Consider the following 17,821-nt stretch of genomic DNA (forward strand, 5'->3'; position numbering starts at 1 on the left):
GGGTGGTGGGGGGGGGGGAAGGGGGATGAGTTCAACGCAGCGGTTGCATTGGCCGGCGACGCGGCTCAGCTGTGATGCGTTCGCCGCTTGTTGAGGTTTCGTGGTTCGGAACCTGCGGGCCGCCCTGGTTAATGCCCGCCAGCGTGGCGCCGATGCTGCCTGCGGCCGCCGGGTTCCCGTTTGTCAGAGAAATAACTCCACCTCACCGAATCCAAACTGCCCCGTTTTGATGAACACGGCCACTGTTATTATTATTGTTGTTGTTATTGCCGAGCCCCGTAAACCCCAAACAGACTCTTCTGCTTGGCGGGCAGCGCTGTTGATCGCTGCCCCGCCACCACCCAGACGTGTCGGGTGGCTTTTGACCCCTGATCGTAGCGGCGGTCGCGTCGCTCAGGGGTCAAACGACGGCGCCGTTGTGAGTCGTGGCACGAGTCGTGGCCGCGGTTACCGTGGTGACCACGGTGGTCGTGGCGACCACGGTGGTCGTGGCGACCACGGTGACCGTGGTGACTGCGGTTACCGTGGTGACCACGGTGGTCGTGGCGATCGCGGTGGTCGTGGCGACCGTGGTGGCCGTGGTGACCGCGGCAACCGTGGTGGCGGTTCTGCTGCCCGTCGGATTGCCGCAGCCCGCAGCCCGTGCCACTCGTGCCATCGTTGCCCACCACGGGGCGGTACCGTCGCCGTGTGACTGCCGCCCGCCTGAGTGATCGTGCCACGTGGGTTCGTCGTGCCGCCCCTCTGCTCTCGCCCGGCAGATTCGGAGCTCCCTGCGGCGGAACCGGCAAACTACAGCCAGGAGGCGGCGGTGCAGGTGAGCGGCGACGTGCCGGCCGCGCCCGCAACGGGTTCCCAGCTACGCTCCGAAGCGTTTCTGCACTCACGCCGTCCATTCACATGGTCACTCTTGCAAAGGTCGTCCAATGTGTGAACCTTGAAGGAGGAGGCGGGGGTGGGGAGAGAGAGCGGTGGAGTCGGGACAACCTCGGCCTATGACTATCTAAAGGGACTGCTGCAGGGGCCTGGCAACCCTCTCGTATTCGCCACGTGCATTGCGGAGCTTGACATTTTTAGTTTTTTACCGAATTTGACAAAAAACGGTTCTTGTTATTTTGGTTGCTGACCCCTGGTCTAGCCACTCACGTGGCCCTGTCAGGGTCTTGGTGGTGAACTACCTTAACGAGCTGCCCCCCCCCCCCCCACCCCGCGCTTTGTCCGCCTCCTGGGGCTCAGGAGCCGATTCGGCCGCTGGAGAAGAGGGCGCTCAACTTCCTGGTGAACGAGTTTCTGCTGAAGAACAATTGCAAGCTGAGCTCCATCACCTTCTCTGATGAGAACGACGACCAGGTGACGGCCGCATCGTCGTAGTCATCGCCGTTGACGTCATCATCATCACCGTCGTCATCATCATTGTCGTCGTCATTGTAATTTTTGTCATCATCGTCATGCCACGGTGCTACGATGGAATGATCCGTCCAGCGCCGGTTCCTTGTCCCTTGTGGTGCGGTTGGTGCGATGCGCTCCGCTCTGGTCTCACATCGTCGCGTTCCTCCCCTCCAGGATTTCGACGACTGGGACGACGTGGGGCTCAACGTGTCCAAGCCGGCCGACCTCCTCTCGCTCTACCGCGAGTGCGTGGCGCGGCACGGCAGCGCCGCCACCGCAGATGCCAGCGTGGGCCCCGCGGAGGAACCCGGCCACACCGACGCCGTGGTGAGGACGCTACGGGGGGTGGGGGGCGGGCATTGTTGGTGACGTCGACGGCACGGGCAAGAGGACCCCGGGGTAGACCGCACGCTTTGGGCGTCCGCTCGGTTGCCTGATGGCGACGTGTTTTGTTAAAACATTTCCTGTGTTAGCGAAAGCAAGGAGTCTGAGGGCAGCGGTGGGAGCGGGCGCCGCGCACACCGGTGTCCGTGTCCCGGGGTCGGTGACGGTGGTGAGCGGGTGAGCCGGCCTCGGCGTGCTGCAGCGAGGCCGTTGTGCTGTACCTCCCAGGGTTCCGTGGCGCTCATCAAGGAGCTGCAGGGGAGGATCGGAACCCTGGACCGAGAGAACCAGAGCCTGACGGCGCACATCCGCAAACTCGAGAGGTGAGAACCGCCACCCGCCATGGACTCCACCCCCCACTGACACTGCCCCCCCCCCCCTGACTCCACCTGTCTGTGCACTTTGACCCGTCTGTGCACTTTGACCCCAGGGACCTGGAGGCCTTGCAGAGCCCCCACGAGTGGAGCCCGGCCCCCAGCCCACGAGGAGCTGTGGGGGATCACAGTGGCGGGGAGGCGGTGGACCCCCGTGATGAGCAGGTAACGGGGCGGGGGAGGGGGCAGCATCTATCATCTGCTGGACAACTGCAGTGTTTTAACCAATGTCCAGTCATTGCTGCCAGTGAAGCCGTTTTTTCCGAGACAAGCGATTGAAAGTGTTTTTGCGCGAGCGAGTTGGCGTAACGAGAAGCCGCTCCACACTCGCCGAGGGTCGGCGACTCGGTATCCCACGCGGACGCAAACGACGCGTCCCCGCCCTACGTAGGGAGCGCCACGATGGCTAGGAGATGTTAACTACCTCGCCAGGTATACAGGCGAGACGCCTGCTGTGTATTTGGAGTTTGCATGTTCTCCCCGTGGTCACGTGGATTTTTCTCCGGATCCTCCGGTTTTCCCTCCATGTTTAGAATCGACATCAGGTGTTCAGAGTATTTGGCTGCTGTAAATTTCCACGTGATCATAATCCACTTCTCATTGAGCTATCATTTGTGGCCAGGTCACTATTGAAAAAGAGCTACATAGCTCAGTGGGCCTTAACTTGTCAAATAAAAATAGTTGTGTGTTTATAGCCTAATTTGCATATGTTTTGCAGAATCCGCATTTGTGATTTACCCACACCCCTCACCTCATTACCCCAAGAGATCGTTTTGCTTCGACCTTGAGTCGCGAGCTCCACTCTGGAATGCCCTCCCCATCGTCGCTTTATCTCCCCAGGTTCTGCGTATAGCCTCGCTCAACTCAAGAAATGCGTTACACTCTGAGCTCTCGCAACTCATCATCAGGACCCTTTTCCTGATGACGACCGCTTGTGTTGCGATCGAAACGTCGTAGTTTTTTGTTATTTTCTTTGAACCTATCTACGTAAGTTTACCGAAAGACCCAAAGAATATGAATTCCTGCAGTCTACGAAAGCTTTCAGTCCGAGGGGGGCTGTTTTTGTTGCTGGCCGATTGCGTTTTTTGGGTCCTTTGGGGTCTTTGCTGAGCGGCTGCGTCAAAAAGAAAGCCACGTGACCGTTGTCATTTTGTTTACTGCATGACTCTTGCGAATGAGACTTCCGGTCTCTCGAGGCCTCGCCCGGTTCAACTCGAACGTGAACGCGTTGGCGACCTCCCCCCCCCCCCCCCCGACTCGCCCACGCGTCGTATGTCGCAGAGACGTCGAGTCGCTGACGGTTTAAAATCGTGGCATTCTCAGCCGCCGACCGAGCGACCGGACACTCGTGCCAAGCTCTCGGGGAGGTCGGAGGTCACGGGCCAGGGGTCGGAGGGCGCGACCTCCTCTCAGACGGGCGCTCCGGTCGCTCCGGTGGCGGCGGCGGCGAGCGGGCCGGAGGGAGTTGGGGACCGCGGGAACGGGGGGCCGAGGGCGGACCCCCAAGTCGTCTTCGACAAACCCGACCGGTACGATCGCCCCGGCCGGGACGGCCGCAGCGCCGGATCTCACGACGCGACGCTCGGCGCGAGCGATCGCTTCCCCGCGACTGCGCAGTCGCAGTCCACGCATCTCTCGTTTAGTCCGTGTCCTGCTGGACTTCCAGTTCGACCGTTCAACTCCAGTCCACTCGGCGTGCAAGCTCTACCATGAGCCTTGTAATCATTACAACCTTACAATGTATAACGCTTATAGCTCACGTGCTGTCAGTCACAGAAGCAACTGAATAATGATGTTATACGAACAAAGAAAATGGTGCCTTTTTACGTGTGCATGTGTGTGCGTGCGTGCGTGTGCACACACTGTAGGGAGCTGTAGTGTAGCGGTTAGCGCGCTGCGCTACGATCCTGGCGACCCGCGTTCGATTCCCGCTCATGGCCAACACCGGTGACGATTATCTAAAGTGGTCCTGGGCCTGCCCGAGGTCGACTCGGCATTAAATGAGTACCTGGTGAGGTGTGTAAGCATCGCCACTAGGGAGACAAAGGCGGCCGGGCATGGTGCTGGAGACCCACCCCCTTGTGTGCCGTGCCGGCCTTCATAGGTGCTCGCTAACAGCACTTGCCCCTACAGTCTGTTAAAGGCTGTACGGGAATCTTTGTGTGTGTGTGTGCGTGTGTCTTCCCAGGAAGCTGCCCCCCGCGTTCCACCAGGCCCTCCTCTCCGTGTGCCGCACGGCGCCCGCCTCCCGGCTCAGCTCCGAGGTGGGTCCCTGCTGACGGCCTTCCCACACGGGCAAGACGCTCGCTGCGAAGTCACAGCGCCCCCCTCCACGCCCACCCCAACAGGTCACGTAGTCTTGGGGTGAATAAAGTATCCACACGACGCGACGATCACTGCTCTCGCGGGGTTGTGAGAAGGATGGCAAGCGAGCTGGTGAGCGGTGCGGTAAGCGAGCTGGTGAGCGGTGCGGTAAGGGGGCTGGTGAGCGGGGTGGTAAGGGGGCTGGTGAGCGGGGTGGTAAGGGGGCTGGTGAGCAGGGTTGTAAGGGGGCTGGTGAGCGGTGTGGTAAGGGGGCTGGTGAGCGGTGTGGTGAGGGGGCTGGTGAGCGGTGTGGTAAGGGGGCTGGTGAGCGGGGTGGTAAGGGGGCTGGTGAGCGGGGTGGTAAGGGGGCTGGTGAGCGGGGTGGTAAGGGGGCTGGTGAGCGGGGTGGTAAGGGGACTGGTGAGCGGGGTGGTAAGGGGACTGGTGAGCGGGGTGGTAAGGGGGCTGGTGAGCGGTGTGGTGAGGGGGCTGGTGAGCGGCGCGGTAAGGGGGCTGGTGAGCGGTGCGGTGAGGGGGCTGGTGAGCGGTGTGGTGAGGGGGCTGGTGAGCGGTGTGGTGAGGGGGCTGGTGAGCGGGGTGGCGAGGGTGATGGTGGAACGAGAGTGGTGGATGTCGTTGTGCTAGCTAGTTTAGACAGTCTCATCGTGGTCATCCTCGCTTTCCTGTGGCATTGCCTTTCGTAGCATCCCCTCTCACCCCCACCCCCTTCCCTGTGTGCCCACACCCCCCCCCCCCCTCGCTGCAGGTGTCTCAGATCCCCGGGACGGAGCGGGGGGCCCTGCTGATGCTGAGTCGCTGCCTCCCACATATCGTGCCTAACGTGCTGCTCGCCAAGCGCGAGGTGAGCACCTCCTCTTCATCCTCGCCCTCCTCATCCTGTCTCCTCCTCTTCCTCCTTGCCCTCGCTGTGTCACCTTCTGATGTTGTGCAAATTCCAGCATCTTCCTAGAAGATGGTGATCGCAATCACCATCTCTCATCTTCACCGTCATCATTGTCGCCGTCGTCATCGTGAGTTCAAAATACTTCCCTGACCCCCCCCCACTGGTACTAAGAGGGCAGGGGGCCAGGGGGTATTGGATCGGTGGGCCCTGGAATATATGAAGCTGGCGATCGTCATCGTCGTGTTCTTGAAATCTCACGGCCGGTACAACCTCGCAGAGCACGAGCGGATCGCCGTGCACCGTGAACAGCTGGCGTTGAGGTTACCAGCCGCCCCCCCCCCACCACACCGTAGTCCCTCCGGTCGGCACGGCCATCAGGAGCGCAGCCACCGTGGTAGCGACGCAACGAACCAAAACTTTAAACAGAGACCGCCGTAAAATAACAAACACGTAAACGGGGTAGACAACGTTTACTCGGAGACGAGGCACCTGGAGTAGGGCGAGTGGGGTGGGCGCGGGGGGGAGTGTGGGGGGTGCACCACGCTCGGTATGCCGCCCCCACTGCGGCCGTCTCTCCACAACCACTCCCCCCACACAAAGACAAAGATCCCCCGTGCAGCCTTAGCAGACTGTTGGGGCAAGTGCTGTGAGCGAGTAGCAGCGCACCTAATGAAGGCCGGCACGGCACACGAAGGCGGTGGGTGGCCAGCACCGCGCCCGGCCGCCTCCCCTGTGGCGATGTTTACACACCGCACGGGGTACTCATTTGAGACCGAGTCGACTTAGGGGAGGCCCAGGACCGCTTTAGATAATCGTCACTCGTGTTGGTGGCCGTGAGCGGGAATCGAACCCGTGTCGCTGGGTTTGTAGTGCAGCGCGCTAACCGCTGCGCCGCCGATCCCCACGCAAAAACACACGCGCGCACAGTCGCCACCACCGCTACCAGGTGACAAACGTCAAACAGAGCTCCCCATCCGTCGTCGTCACCGCGGGGTGGCAGCAGCAGCAGCAGCAGCAGCAAGGGCCTGGGTCCGGTTCCTGACCCGGACGCCCCTCTGCGTGCGGTTTGTTTCTCCCCCAGTTCCTGCGGGTTCTCCGGCTTCCTGCCGCAGCATAAAAAAAAACTATGCACGGTGTAATGGAATGTAACTGAAGACCTTCATCCAGCAGTGGAATGACAAACAGACCTCGCGTGTTTATTTTTACTCTTGAGGCGACGTTTCCATGCGAGCCGGGTGGCTCCGGGGTCAGAGGTCGTGGAGCCGGCACCGCTCAGAGCCTGGGTTCCAATCCGGGTTTTGGCTCCATCCACAGCGATGTTGTCTCATAGACTCGCATTAAGAGCCATAGACTCACGCAGAGACTCATACGCCTACATAGAGACCCATGAACTTGCATAGAGACCCGTACATTGATGGAGAGACCCATAGACTTACAGAGAGACCAATGGACTCGCATAGAGACCCATAGACTCACAGAGAAACCAATGGACTCGCATAGAGACCCACAGGCTCACTCCACTTGAGAACTGGGTTTTCAAGTGGAGTGAGTTGATATTCTCATTTCGGTCAACTGTGAGTACACAAAAACATCCCTCACATTAAATTAATCTACGTTGTGTCTTGGTCTCTACCCCCCCGCCCCCCACCCTCCCTTCCTTCCCCCCTCCACTGGGCAGGAGCTGATCCCCCTCATCCTCTGCACCGCGTTCCTCCATCCCGACCACAAGGAGCGCGATCGCCTCCTCCACATCCTCTTCAACCTCATCAAGAGGCCCGACGAGCAACAGAGGTGGGTGGTCCCACGATCACAGCCCCTCCCCCCCCACCCCCGAACATTGAAAATTAAAATGGCACGAGATTGTGCACCTAGGGCAGGTATTGAAGATGGGACCGGAGTAGAAATGATGACATTTGAGGTGAAAGAGAGCAGAGTGCTCATGCAAGGGTGAGCTTGATGATGAAAATGAGGCAAGAAGTTCAATGTACATACAGGTGAGCACAAAACTTTCAATCAGTTGTGCCACACGGATCAGAAAACCGGAACAGAAACCGAAAAGGGTGCAAATGAGCATAGAGAAGTTAATAGTTTAACACGTAGGCTTGTGATGTTGGGGGGATCAGACCGAGAGGGGGGAAGGGGAGCGCCGGTAGAAGGGAACGTACCGCAGGTTTGGGCCGGACATGCCGGTGGAAGGGGGACGGACGATGGTCGAGTATAGCGATGGATTGACACCCCCAGTGGGTGGGAATCCAGCCGAGATGATGGCCACCGAATGAGATGGAGAGATGAAATCGACTCGTGTGCCGGTGTTAGGTGGCTCTGAAGTTCGTGGTACGTCTACCGGTCACCTCAGTCAGTCAACTCATGGCACCTGTCCCGGGACCTCCTGCCAGTGAGGCTTCGACACTCCACGTAGCCTCAAAGTGCCTGGCCTGGCACAGGCCCCGTGGTGACATCACCGCCACTTAGTGGCGAATGGCGGCTGTTGTTGTTGTTGACGATCATGAGAGGTGGCGACGGATTGAGGAGGCCTTCATCCAGCAGTGGGTTGATCATGGCCGATGATCACGATGGTGAATATTTGTTGATTTTCGCTTTGACCCCCTGACCTGTTGCGGGCCTGCTGTCCCGCTAGGCGGATGATCCTGACGGGCTGCCTGGCGTTTGCGGTGCACGCCGGCCCCACCAGGGTGGAGTCCGAGCTGCTGCCACAGTGCTGGGAGCAGGCGAGCATCTCACTGTAGACTCACCACTCACACACCACTCACTCACCACTCACACCACACTCACCACTCACACACCACACACTCACACACCACACACTCACCACTCACACACCACACACTCACCACTCACACACCACTCACTCATTACTCGCACACCACACACTCACCACTCGCACACCACACACTCACCACTCAAACACTGGACATTCACCACTCGCACACCACACACTCACCACTCACACCACACATTCACCACTCACACACCACACACTCAACACTCACACACCACACACTCACCACTCACACACCACACACTCACCACTCACACACCACTCACTCATTACTCGCACACCACACACTCACCACTCGCACACCACACACTCACACACTGGACATTCACCACTTACAGGCTATGCGGGGGATCTTTGTATATTTGTGTGTGTATGCGTGTGTGTGTGTGCGCGTGTACCAGATTAACCACAAGTACCCGGAGCGGCGTCTGCTGGTGGCGGAGGCGTGCGGTGCGCTGGCCCCCTACCTCCCGGTGAGCACCGCACGCCCCCCCCTCCCCCGCCCTCCATGGTCACATGATCACGTGCAGCCAAGTGCCCGGCGTGCGGTACCGTCCTTCCGTGGGAACCGTTCATCGCGGGGAGTCGTCAACGTCTCCCGAGCGATACTCTTGAGGTTGAGAGTGTTAATGCGCTTTCTGCATACTGTAGCGGGGGCTCACGATAACCTTGATCCAATCTAAGTTCTTTATCAAGTTCAGTAGCTATTCTGGAACGACCCTATCGAGTTTTAATGATGGTTAACGCAATGCCCCCCCCCCCCCTCCCCTCCCGTGTGTGCGTAGCGAGTTATCCGCAGCTCGCTGGTGCTGTCCATGCTGCAGCAGATGCTGATGGACGACAAGACGGACGTGGTGCGGGAGGCGGTGATCAAGAGCCTCGGCGTGCTCATGGGCTACATGGACGACCCCGACAAGTACCCACAGGTCCCCCAGCTCGTCAGTCTGTGTCTGACCCGTCCATCCGTCTGTGTGTCTGTCCGTCCGTCCATGTGTTGTTTATCCATCTATCCGTCTGTGTGTCTGTCCGTCCGTCCGTCTGTGTGTCTGTCCGTCCGTCCGTCTGTGCGTCTGTAATGTGGAGGAACGGTAACTCTCGTGAGGATGATCCAGCGGTCGTGATCTCAACCGCGCCGTCAATCATCCGCCTCGTCCCCTCCCCCCTCCTCCCCCCTCGCTCCTGCTCCCCGGTGGCGCCGATCTCCAGGGCTTCGAGCTGCTGATGATGGCACTGGGCGACCCGGCGGAGCGCGTGGTGTCCGCCACGCACCAGGTCTTCCTGCCGGCGTTCGCAGCGTGGGCCATGGAGCTGGGAGAGCTGGAGCCGCACCTCCTCCACACGCTGCTCAGCCGGATCGAGACGCTGGTGAGGGTGCGTTGGGCCCCCCCCAGCCCCCAGCCCCCCACCTCCTCACCCAGCCCCCCACACCCCCACCCCCCTCTAACATTCCCCCTAACATTCACTGCCCCCACATGCGACGATGCATCCAATCCCTCCCTCCCCCTCTCCTCACCTCTCCTCCCTTCCCTCCCTCCCAAATCACCATTGAATTTTGTAACCTTAAGAAACGTCTCAGTCAATCACACGTCGACCCCTTACCCCGTGCTTCCGGTGACCCTTGACCCCCGGTGCAGGAGGCCGAGTACGGTCTGGACGAGCGGCGCTTGCACCTCTACCTCACGGCGCTGCAGTCGCTCATCCCGCCGCTCTTCGCCCACGCGCTCGTCCACTCGCCCTTCGCCGAGACGGCGAGACAGGGCCCCGCCACCTCGCCCATTGAGGGTAACCAGCCGGGGGGTGGGCGGGCACGGGGTGGGGGGGGGCGGGGGGGAGCAGGCGGGGGGGTGTGAGCGGGGTGGGTGCGGGGGGGGTAGCCGCCGGTTCTGGCAGCAATGAGGAACGGACTTAGGGTTCGTGCTGTGACCAGTCCAGGCTGACGCATCTCTGTGTGTTTGTCTGGCTCTCTGCGTGTCCCGTTTGTCTCGAACCTGGCGACCCAAGTTCAATTCCCACTCACGTCCAACACCAGTAGCGAAAATCTGAACTGGTCCTGGGCCTCGCCTAGGTCGATTCAGGCTTAAATTAGTACTGTACCTAGTACGGTGTGCAAACATCACCACTCAGGGGCCAATGGCGGCCGGGCGTGGTTTCCGGCCACACCACCCACTCGTGTGCCATGTTGCCTTTGATAGGTGCTCGCGTAGGCTCCACAGGCTTGAAGCATCGGAGAGACAAAGGCGGCCGGGCGTAATGTTGGCCACCCACCCCCTTGTGTGCTGTGCTGGCCTTCATAGATGCTACATGCTACTAGCACTATGGGGGATCTTTGTCTGTGTGTGTCTGTGTCTGGGTGTGTCTGTATTGTTCTGGGCGCATCGCGGGGAGCAGTGACGCGCTTCCCGCGCCCGGCGTCGCTGCTGCAGGACGTGGCGACGCTGGTGGGGAGCCGCGAGCTCCTGGCGTCGCTGCTGTGCCACTACGAGCACCAGCTGCAGCAAGGTGGCACCACGGGCTGGGCCAGCCTGCTCTGGGTGGTCAACCAGCTGTGAGCGTCCACTCCACATTACCACAGCACGCACGCAGCCAGCTCCGTCACTTCCCCGACAATAACCCTCTCCTCTCAGATTACAGCATCACTCGCCACCAACGCTCACCAGCCGTGAGTGTGCATCACTGCATTACAACAACAACAACCGCCATTCGCCACTAAGTGGCGGTGTCGTCACCACGACGCTTGTGCCAAGCTATGTGCACGTTGAGGCCACGTGAAGTGTCGAACGCCTGCTTGGCAGGAGGTCACGGGGCAGACCCAGGTGCCACGGGTCGACTGACTGAGACGACCGAGATGACTGGCTGATGCACCACTTGTGCCCCTACTGTGCCAACCTGCTGTGCTGTAGCCACACAGCGCTCTGCTCGTTGTTGTGAGCATCGCTATTCCGCCCTCCGTTGTTGTTGGAGGGCGACTGCCTCCAATTGTCCAGTAGCGTTCTTCACGAGCCTCCTCCACAGAGGCCGATCTTGACACCGCTGGTACCAGTCATCGGCAAGTCCACTCAGCTCCACATCCTCTTGTACCACATCACTCCATCTTTTCTCCAGCCCGTGCCACGCCTGTTTAGCCTCCTCGATCCGGCCGAACAAAAGCTGATTAGGCATGCGGTGGCTGGGCTACATGACCCAGCCAACGCAACCTTGCCTGCCGGAGGAGCTCAAGGATTTGTGAGCTCCTCACACAATCCAGCTTGGTTAAACCCAGGATGGATTGTAGGCAGGCCAGCATAAATGTTTGAAACCAGCGAAGATGTTGCATTAGGGGGGTCCACGTTTCGCAAGGGTAGAGAAGGGAGGGAATGACCGTGTCCAAGAAGACCTGAAGCTTCGTGCGGAGCGACAGACCGGGTAAGTTCCACACAGTGTCACGCAACCGATGAAAAGATAATGCCGCTCGACTATTCGGAGTGAGACCTCTGCTGTTAAATCGGAGCCAGTCATGAGCACACTGCCCAGGTATGGGAAACTCTCCACTCTCTCTACAACTGCCCCATCACCAATTGGAAGTTGTGGGGGTGGAGTGTTTGGTGGCACATCATACCCAGGCAGGTGCTTAGTTTTGGTGGGGCTGATGGTAAGATCCCACCTCTTAGTGGCAAGCTCCAGGTTCAACAGCAGCGCCTCCAACGCCTCCTCTGAGTGAGCGACAATTACCAGATCATCGGCATGCATAACATGTGACTCCGGCACAAGCTTATTAATAAAAAAAATATTCGTGGTTTGGTGGTAATTAATTGAAGGTGGAGGGTTTGCCAGCCCCTCGCACTCATCCAGAGCCCCCATTTGGCCGCTGTGGTGGTCACAAACGCCATGAGGGGAATGGCCAATCTTAATTGGCCCTCCCCCCAGGCCACTGCCCACCACAGCGTTGCTGTCTGTCACCAACGAGGAGGTAGGGGGTTGTTTTTGCCGGACTGCATTACAGCATCATTCACCACCAACGCTCACCAACCATGAGTGTCTCTTATCACCGCACAGCACTTTAAGATACCGCTGTGTGCTTTTCGCCGACCGCTCTGATCTTGTCCGTTGGCGCAGGCTGCCACGGCTCATCGCCATGATGGGAAAGATCTCGGTGACGTCGGCCGTGAGCGTGCACGAGTTCTCGCGCTTCTTCTGGCGCCTGTGCCGCACGTTCGGCCGCACGTTCACCAACACCAAGGTGAAGCCGCAGTTCCAGGAGCTGCTGCGCCTCTCCGAGGAGCACGTGGGTACGGACGCTTGCTCACTCGCACACTCGCCAGGTGTATTGTGGATAAAGGTGGCTCCTCACCAGGTGCATTATGGATATGGATGCGCGCTGGCCAGGTGCATTGTGGGTACAGACAATCGCTTGCCAGGTGCATTGTGGGTACAGACTGTCGCTCGCCAGGTGCATTGTTGGTACAAGACGGTTGCTCGCCACGTGCATTGTGGGTAGATAGTTGGCCCTTCAGGTGTGATGTGGGTACTAACGCTCGCTTGCCAGGTGCATTGTGGGTACTGACGCTCGCTCGTACGCGGCAGTGTATGTGTGTGCAGCGTTGCAATTCATGATGCGGACGGGGTGGTGCAGTGATTGTCTGTGGCGGCCTTCATCCAGCGGTGGATTGTTCATTGCTGATGACGATGCTGCTCACGATGATGACGACGATGATGATGAAGTCCTCATTGGGCTTCGTGGTCTCTGCGTTTGTCTTCAGAGTCGTTCCCCAACATGGAGGACCCCATCCTCACCAAGGCTACGGTGCCCATCTATGCCACAGGGGTCCTCACCTGCTACAACCAGGTTGGGGTGCAGTCGGGTCACCAGTTGGGGTCGGGTCACCAATCGGGGTCGGGTTGCTAGTTGGGGTCGGGTCACTAGTCACAGTCGGGTCACCAGTCGGGGTCGGGTCACCAGTCGGGGTCGGGTCACCAGTCAGGGTCTGGTCACCAGTCAGGGTCGGGTCACTAGTCATGGTCGGGACACTAGCCGGGGTCAGGTCACTCGTCATGGTCGGGACACTAGCCGGGGTCAGGTCACTAGTCATGGTCGGGACACTAGCCGGGGTCGGGTCACTAGTCACGGTCGGGTCGCTAGTCGGGGTCGGGTCTCTAGTCACGGTCGGGTCGCTAGTCGGGGTCAGGTCGCTAGTCGGGGTCGGGTCTCTAGTCACGGTCGGGTCGCTAGTCGGGGTCGGGTCACTAGTCACGGTCGGGTCGCTAGTCGGGGTTAGGTCGCTAGTCGGGGTCGGGTCACTAGTCACGGTCGGGTCGCTAGCCAGGGTCGGGTCGCTAGTTGGGGTCAGCTCACTCGTTGGGGTCGGGTCACCAGTCGGGGTCTGGTCACGAGTCAGGGTCAGGTCAAGGGTGGGGCACAGTCGTGGTCAGCCCATGGTCAGGGTGGTGTTTGGGGTTGAGTTGAGGGTTATGGGTTATCTGTCTTTACATATCTTACCTATAAAAGTCATTTTTTGTCTGTCTGTCTGCGTGTGTGTCTGCGTGTCTGTCTGCGCGGGTACCATGTGACATTTTTAACTGACAAACTGTGGGGTTTCCCTATCGAAAAAGTACGCGAATACCACGCCGTATGCCCCGGGACATGAAAGCGCTATTCGTATTTCACATGTCACCTTTAAAGTCGTTAAATTAACAATTTATTCCCTTTTATAAGCACAGGGTGGTGCTAGAGCACGCATCTGCGCATGCGCGAGAAAGCCGACTCTGTGGTGGTGGTTGCCCTAGAAACGCACACACGCGATCGGTGAGGGCAATTCTCATTCGCGTTAAAAATGCTAAAACAATACACAACGCTGAGGTAAATTCTTCACAGTGTGATGTCCTCTTCTCCCCAATGTGTGCACTTACTACTATAGGGTCGGTAGATACTACTATTCTTGTCCTTAGATTATATTATTGTAGAGCGGGCGGGGGGGGGTAGCAGCCCAGCCCCAGCCTGCAAAGGTGCCACCTCGGCCGGCCGCGCAATCTAGGCGAGGCCGGGGACTGCACGGGACTAGGCCTCACCACTACACTCAGTGAAGATAGTACTATTATAGAGGCGATATATTAGACTGTAGAGTTGGTAGATACTACTGTAGTCATTAGAAACTACTGTAGAGTGAGTATATACTACTTTTGATTTGGTTGATACTACTATAGAGTCGGCAGATACTACTGAGTCAGATATTACGGCAGTCAGTGGATACCACTACAGTCAGTAAATACTGCTACAGTCAGTAGATACTACTATAAAGTCAGTAGATACGACTACAGTTAGTAAATACCACAGTAGATACTATTTTTGAGTCAGTAGTTACTGCTATAGAGTCGGTAGATACTACTTTCGCCAGTAGATAATACTACAGTCAGTAGATTCCACGACAGTCAGTATATACTGCTGCAGAGTCAGTAGTAACGACTATAGAGTCAGTAGATACTGCTATAGAGTCAGCAGATACTGCTAGAGTCAATAGATACTACTATAGAGTCAATAGATACTACTATAGATTCAGTAGGTACTATAGTCATTAGATACTACTGTAGAAGTAAGTAGTTACTGCTATAGAGTCGGTAGATACTACTATAGAGTCAGTAGATACTGCTATAGTCACTAGATACTATTCACTCTATTGTATGTAGGGTGTGTAGGTATACATTCCTACGCGGGGATAAATTATTTTTTGAGGGGGGGTGAGGTCGACAATTTTTGGAAACCTTTTAGATAAACTATTTACCCCCCACTTTCTATAACTTTTTCTTGTGTTTTTAAGAGAAGTTTTGAAATATTTTTTTCCCCGGGCAATGCCGGATACTTCCCGCGAGTAGACTTTAATCACTCACAACATCGCCTTTTCCAGTAAGTAGCTTTTATTGATCGCCAGTGGATTAAGCTGATGGAAAAGTTAATAATGAAATTTTGTAGAGATATGATATAAAACAAACTCCCTGTTTCTCCCTTCCCCTCGTCTCCCGTCTCTGCGGACAGGAAGAAGACCGCAAGCTACTGACAGGTTTCCTGCAGGACGTGCTCACCACGCTGTCACTCACCTCCTCCCCGCTCGACAGCCTCAAAGCAGCATTCCTCGAGCTGGGGTGAGTGAGTGAGTGAGTGGGTGGTTGGGTGAGCTGACGCTCACCGCCGGGTGAGCGATTCGCATGACAGACGACAGAGAAGGCCCTGGACCTTCAAGCAGAGCCCCAATCACGAACCTCAACATTGACCCTAACCCATGACACCAGGGCCCTATTTAAAAAGATTAACAGTTGGGCAGCTTATAGCTCCACCTCTGCCCTTATCCTAACCCCAACTCGAACCCTGAGCCTAACCCTGCCCCATGACCCCTGCCCCTGTGACCCCTGCTGCGGCCCCGCAGGGCGAACCCCGTGTATCACGAGTCTCTACTCACGGTGCTGTGGTACGGTGTGGTGCACACCTCGGCACACGTGCGCCGCACCTCCGCCAGCATGTTCGAGGTGACCGTGCGCACACGCAGACACGCGCGGGCAGACATGCGCAAACAAAACACAAAGACAAAGATCCCATGTATAGCCTTAACAGACTGTTGGGGCAAGTGCTGTTAGCGAGCACCTATGAAGGCCGACACGGCACACGAGGGGGTGGGTGGCCAGCACCACTCCCGGCCGCCTTTGTCTCCCTACACACACGGAGACACATAGACACACCAGGTCATACTTGGCTACGAGCTTTCGTAGGTGACAGCACTTGCCCCGACAGCTTGCCTGGGCTACATGGGGGATCTTTGTCTTTTGTGTTGGGGAAGATGTGGGTTGTCATCGCAGTGGTTTGTATACCGTTCCACCAACCTCAGCAACCCGGGTTCAATTCCGAGTCTCTCTCTCTCTGCGTGTGTGTGTGTGTGGCCACACGTGGCGCCCAGCTGCTGGTGAAGGGAGTGAACGAAACGCTCGTGGCCCAGCGAGTGGTGCCAGCGCTCATCACGCTCGCCAGCGACCCCGAGATGTGAGTCCGCGCCGGCAACCCCCGCACGCCGCGGGAGTGGCCGGCGCAGTCCCTGCGGTGTTGTAACGGCCGTGTCCCGGTCATCCTTTCCCACCACCTGCCCCGTGATTGTGTCTTCGGTTCGAATCGCACGGACCGCGTTAGGTCGCCGCGCCGTGAACGACACGCGGCCACGGTGGCGACGCCGAATCACCAGACTTGACCCTCCCTGTTGTTGTGCTTGCCGGGCGCAGCTCGGTGCGGATCGCCACGGTCCCGGCATTCGGCACCATCATGGAGTCGGTGACCCAGAAGGAGGTGAGCTGGTTCGCTCCTACACTTTGCCTTCAGTACGAGGTGCATCTCTGGCTCTTCATGAGTTTTGTTTCAAACGTGCGTGTGTCTGCGTGTCAGCGTGCGTATGCGTGGGGTGGCGGTGACGCAGCGGTTAGCACGTAACCTCAATCGATCAATCTTTGATTGAACCCGAGTTCGATTCCCGCTCACGGCCAACACCAGTGATGTTTATCTGAACCGGTCCAGGGCCTCCCCTCGGTCGACTCAGCCTCAAATGAGTACCTGGTGCGGTGCGTAAAAACATCGCCACTAGGGAGACAAAGGGCGTGGTGTTGCCCACCCACGTCCCTCGTATGCTATGGCCGGCCTTCATAGCTGCTCGCTAACAGCACTTGCCCCAACAGCCTGATGAAGGCTATACGGGGGATCTTTGCCTTTGTTTGTGTGAGCCAGCTGCTGGAGCGGGTGAAAATGCAGCTGTCGTCGTTCCTGGAAGACGCGCAATACCGCGATGCGCACGCGCTGCACACCGAGATCGTGCACTCGTTCGGCCGCGTCGGCCCCAACGCCGAGCCCAAGTTCCGCGACGAGTGTGAGTACCGGCGATCACGCGTGGCACGCACACACGCGTGGCACGTACACACACGGCGCACATTACTGGTTCTCGATGATCGACTACTGATTGTCGCTGATCGATTACTGATTCTCACTGATTAATTACTGATTCTCGCTGATCGATTATGTGTAATTATGTCAGGTCTCACATCCAGATCTCACCGCATGATACCGTTCTCGTAATTGAGACGATGATGCACTAGTTAGGAAAGAAGCACTCGGACCTTCTTTAATCTACGCAACTTTAATATCAACTTACTCGAATATCCAAAACACACACTTATTATCAGAATAGCAACAACAGTGCCCATGCAAATATACGTACTCGTCAATCCGTACTGGATGATCAGATAAAAGCATCAGTGGTCACATCTCACGATCACGTGATTAAAGAGAACAAGCGCCAAACACCTCAAAGTGGCAATATTTGTCCAGAATGCGTGCTCATAAATGCGTACCAAATGGTTAGAAAGCATCAATGGTCAGATCTCACGATCACGCGATTAAAAGAAAACCCGGCTAATGGCTCATGGTGATGCGACAATACACAATTAGTTTGTTACGGTGTGCGATGATGCAAGCTGAGATTCTTCTTGGCCCACAAACTCTACAAGGTACAGTTAAAAATGGCGAGTGAGTGTAAAGTTATTGTCCCATCTTCTATCTTCTCTCTTCCCGATAAATACCTCCAGTCCCACAACGGTGTTGTCTGCGCGTCATGCTCCATCCACGGCTGGGTGATCTCGTGGCCACGTTGCTCGCTGGCGGTGTTGTCT

The 17,821-nt window shown here is 57.6% G+C and overlaps 1 protein-coding gene across 3 annotated transcripts in view; it reads left to right on the forward strand.

Moving 5' to 3' along the window:
• Positions 1 to 17,821, forward strand: part of LOC116944258 (RAB11-binding protein RELCH homolog) — a 36,122-nt gene that overhangs the window by 4,896 nt on the left and 13,405 nt on the right. For 2 of the 3 annotated variants that reach the window (XM_032957772.2, XM_032957774.2), the window contains 22 exons: positions 762 to 817; positions 1,237 to 1,350; positions 1,564 to 1,716; positions 2,002 to 2,096; positions 2,204 to 2,312; positions 3,471 to 3,676; positions 4,336 to 4,411; positions 5,218 to 5,313; positions 7,034 to 7,146; positions 7,994 to 8,084; positions 8,557 to 8,628; positions 8,941 to 9,081; positions 9,362 to 9,526; positions 9,790 to 9,937; positions 10,544 to 10,700; positions 12,248 to 12,420; positions 12,892 to 12,977; positions 15,159 to 15,265; positions 15,547 to 15,646; positions 16,072 to 16,154; positions 16,388 to 16,451; positions 16,884 to 17,022. In XM_032957772.2, the coding sequence (XP_032813663.2) occupies positions 762 to 817; positions 1,237 to 1,350; positions 1,564 to 1,716; positions 2,002 to 2,096; positions 2,204 to 2,312; positions 3,471 to 3,676; positions 4,336 to 4,411; positions 5,218 to 5,313; positions 7,034 to 7,146; positions 7,994 to 8,084; positions 8,557 to 8,628; positions 8,941 to 9,081; positions 9,362 to 9,526; positions 9,790 to 9,937; positions 10,544 to 10,700; positions 12,248 to 12,420; positions 12,892 to 12,977; positions 15,159 to 15,265; positions 15,547 to 15,646; positions 16,072 to 16,154; positions 16,388 to 16,451; positions 16,884 to 17,022 (2,544 nt within the window). The remainder of the gene's footprint in view (positions 1 to 761; positions 818 to 1,236; positions 1,351 to 1,563; positions 1,717 to 2,001; positions 2,097 to 2,203; positions 2,313 to 3,470; positions 3,677 to 4,335; positions 4,412 to 5,217; positions 5,314 to 7,033; positions 7,147 to 7,993; positions 8,085 to 8,556; positions 8,629 to 8,940; positions 9,082 to 9,361; positions 9,527 to 9,789; positions 9,938 to 10,543; positions 10,701 to 12,247; positions 12,421 to 12,891; positions 12,978 to 15,158; positions 15,266 to 15,546; positions 15,647 to 16,071; positions 16,155 to 16,387; positions 16,452 to 16,883; positions 17,023 to 17,821) is intronic. The other variant, XM_032957773.2, reaches the window with a different exon arrangement.

This window comes from Petromyzon marinus, chromosome 20 (genome assembly GCF_048934315.1).
Source record: "Petromyzon marinus isolate PM22_M1 ecotype Great Lakes invasive population chromosome 20, UKy_Petmar_22M1.pri1.0, whole genome shotgun sequence".
Taxonomy (NCBI): domain Eukaryota; kingdom Metazoa; phylum Chordata; class Hyperoartia; order Petromyzontiformes; family Petromyzontidae; genus Petromyzon; species Petromyzon marinus.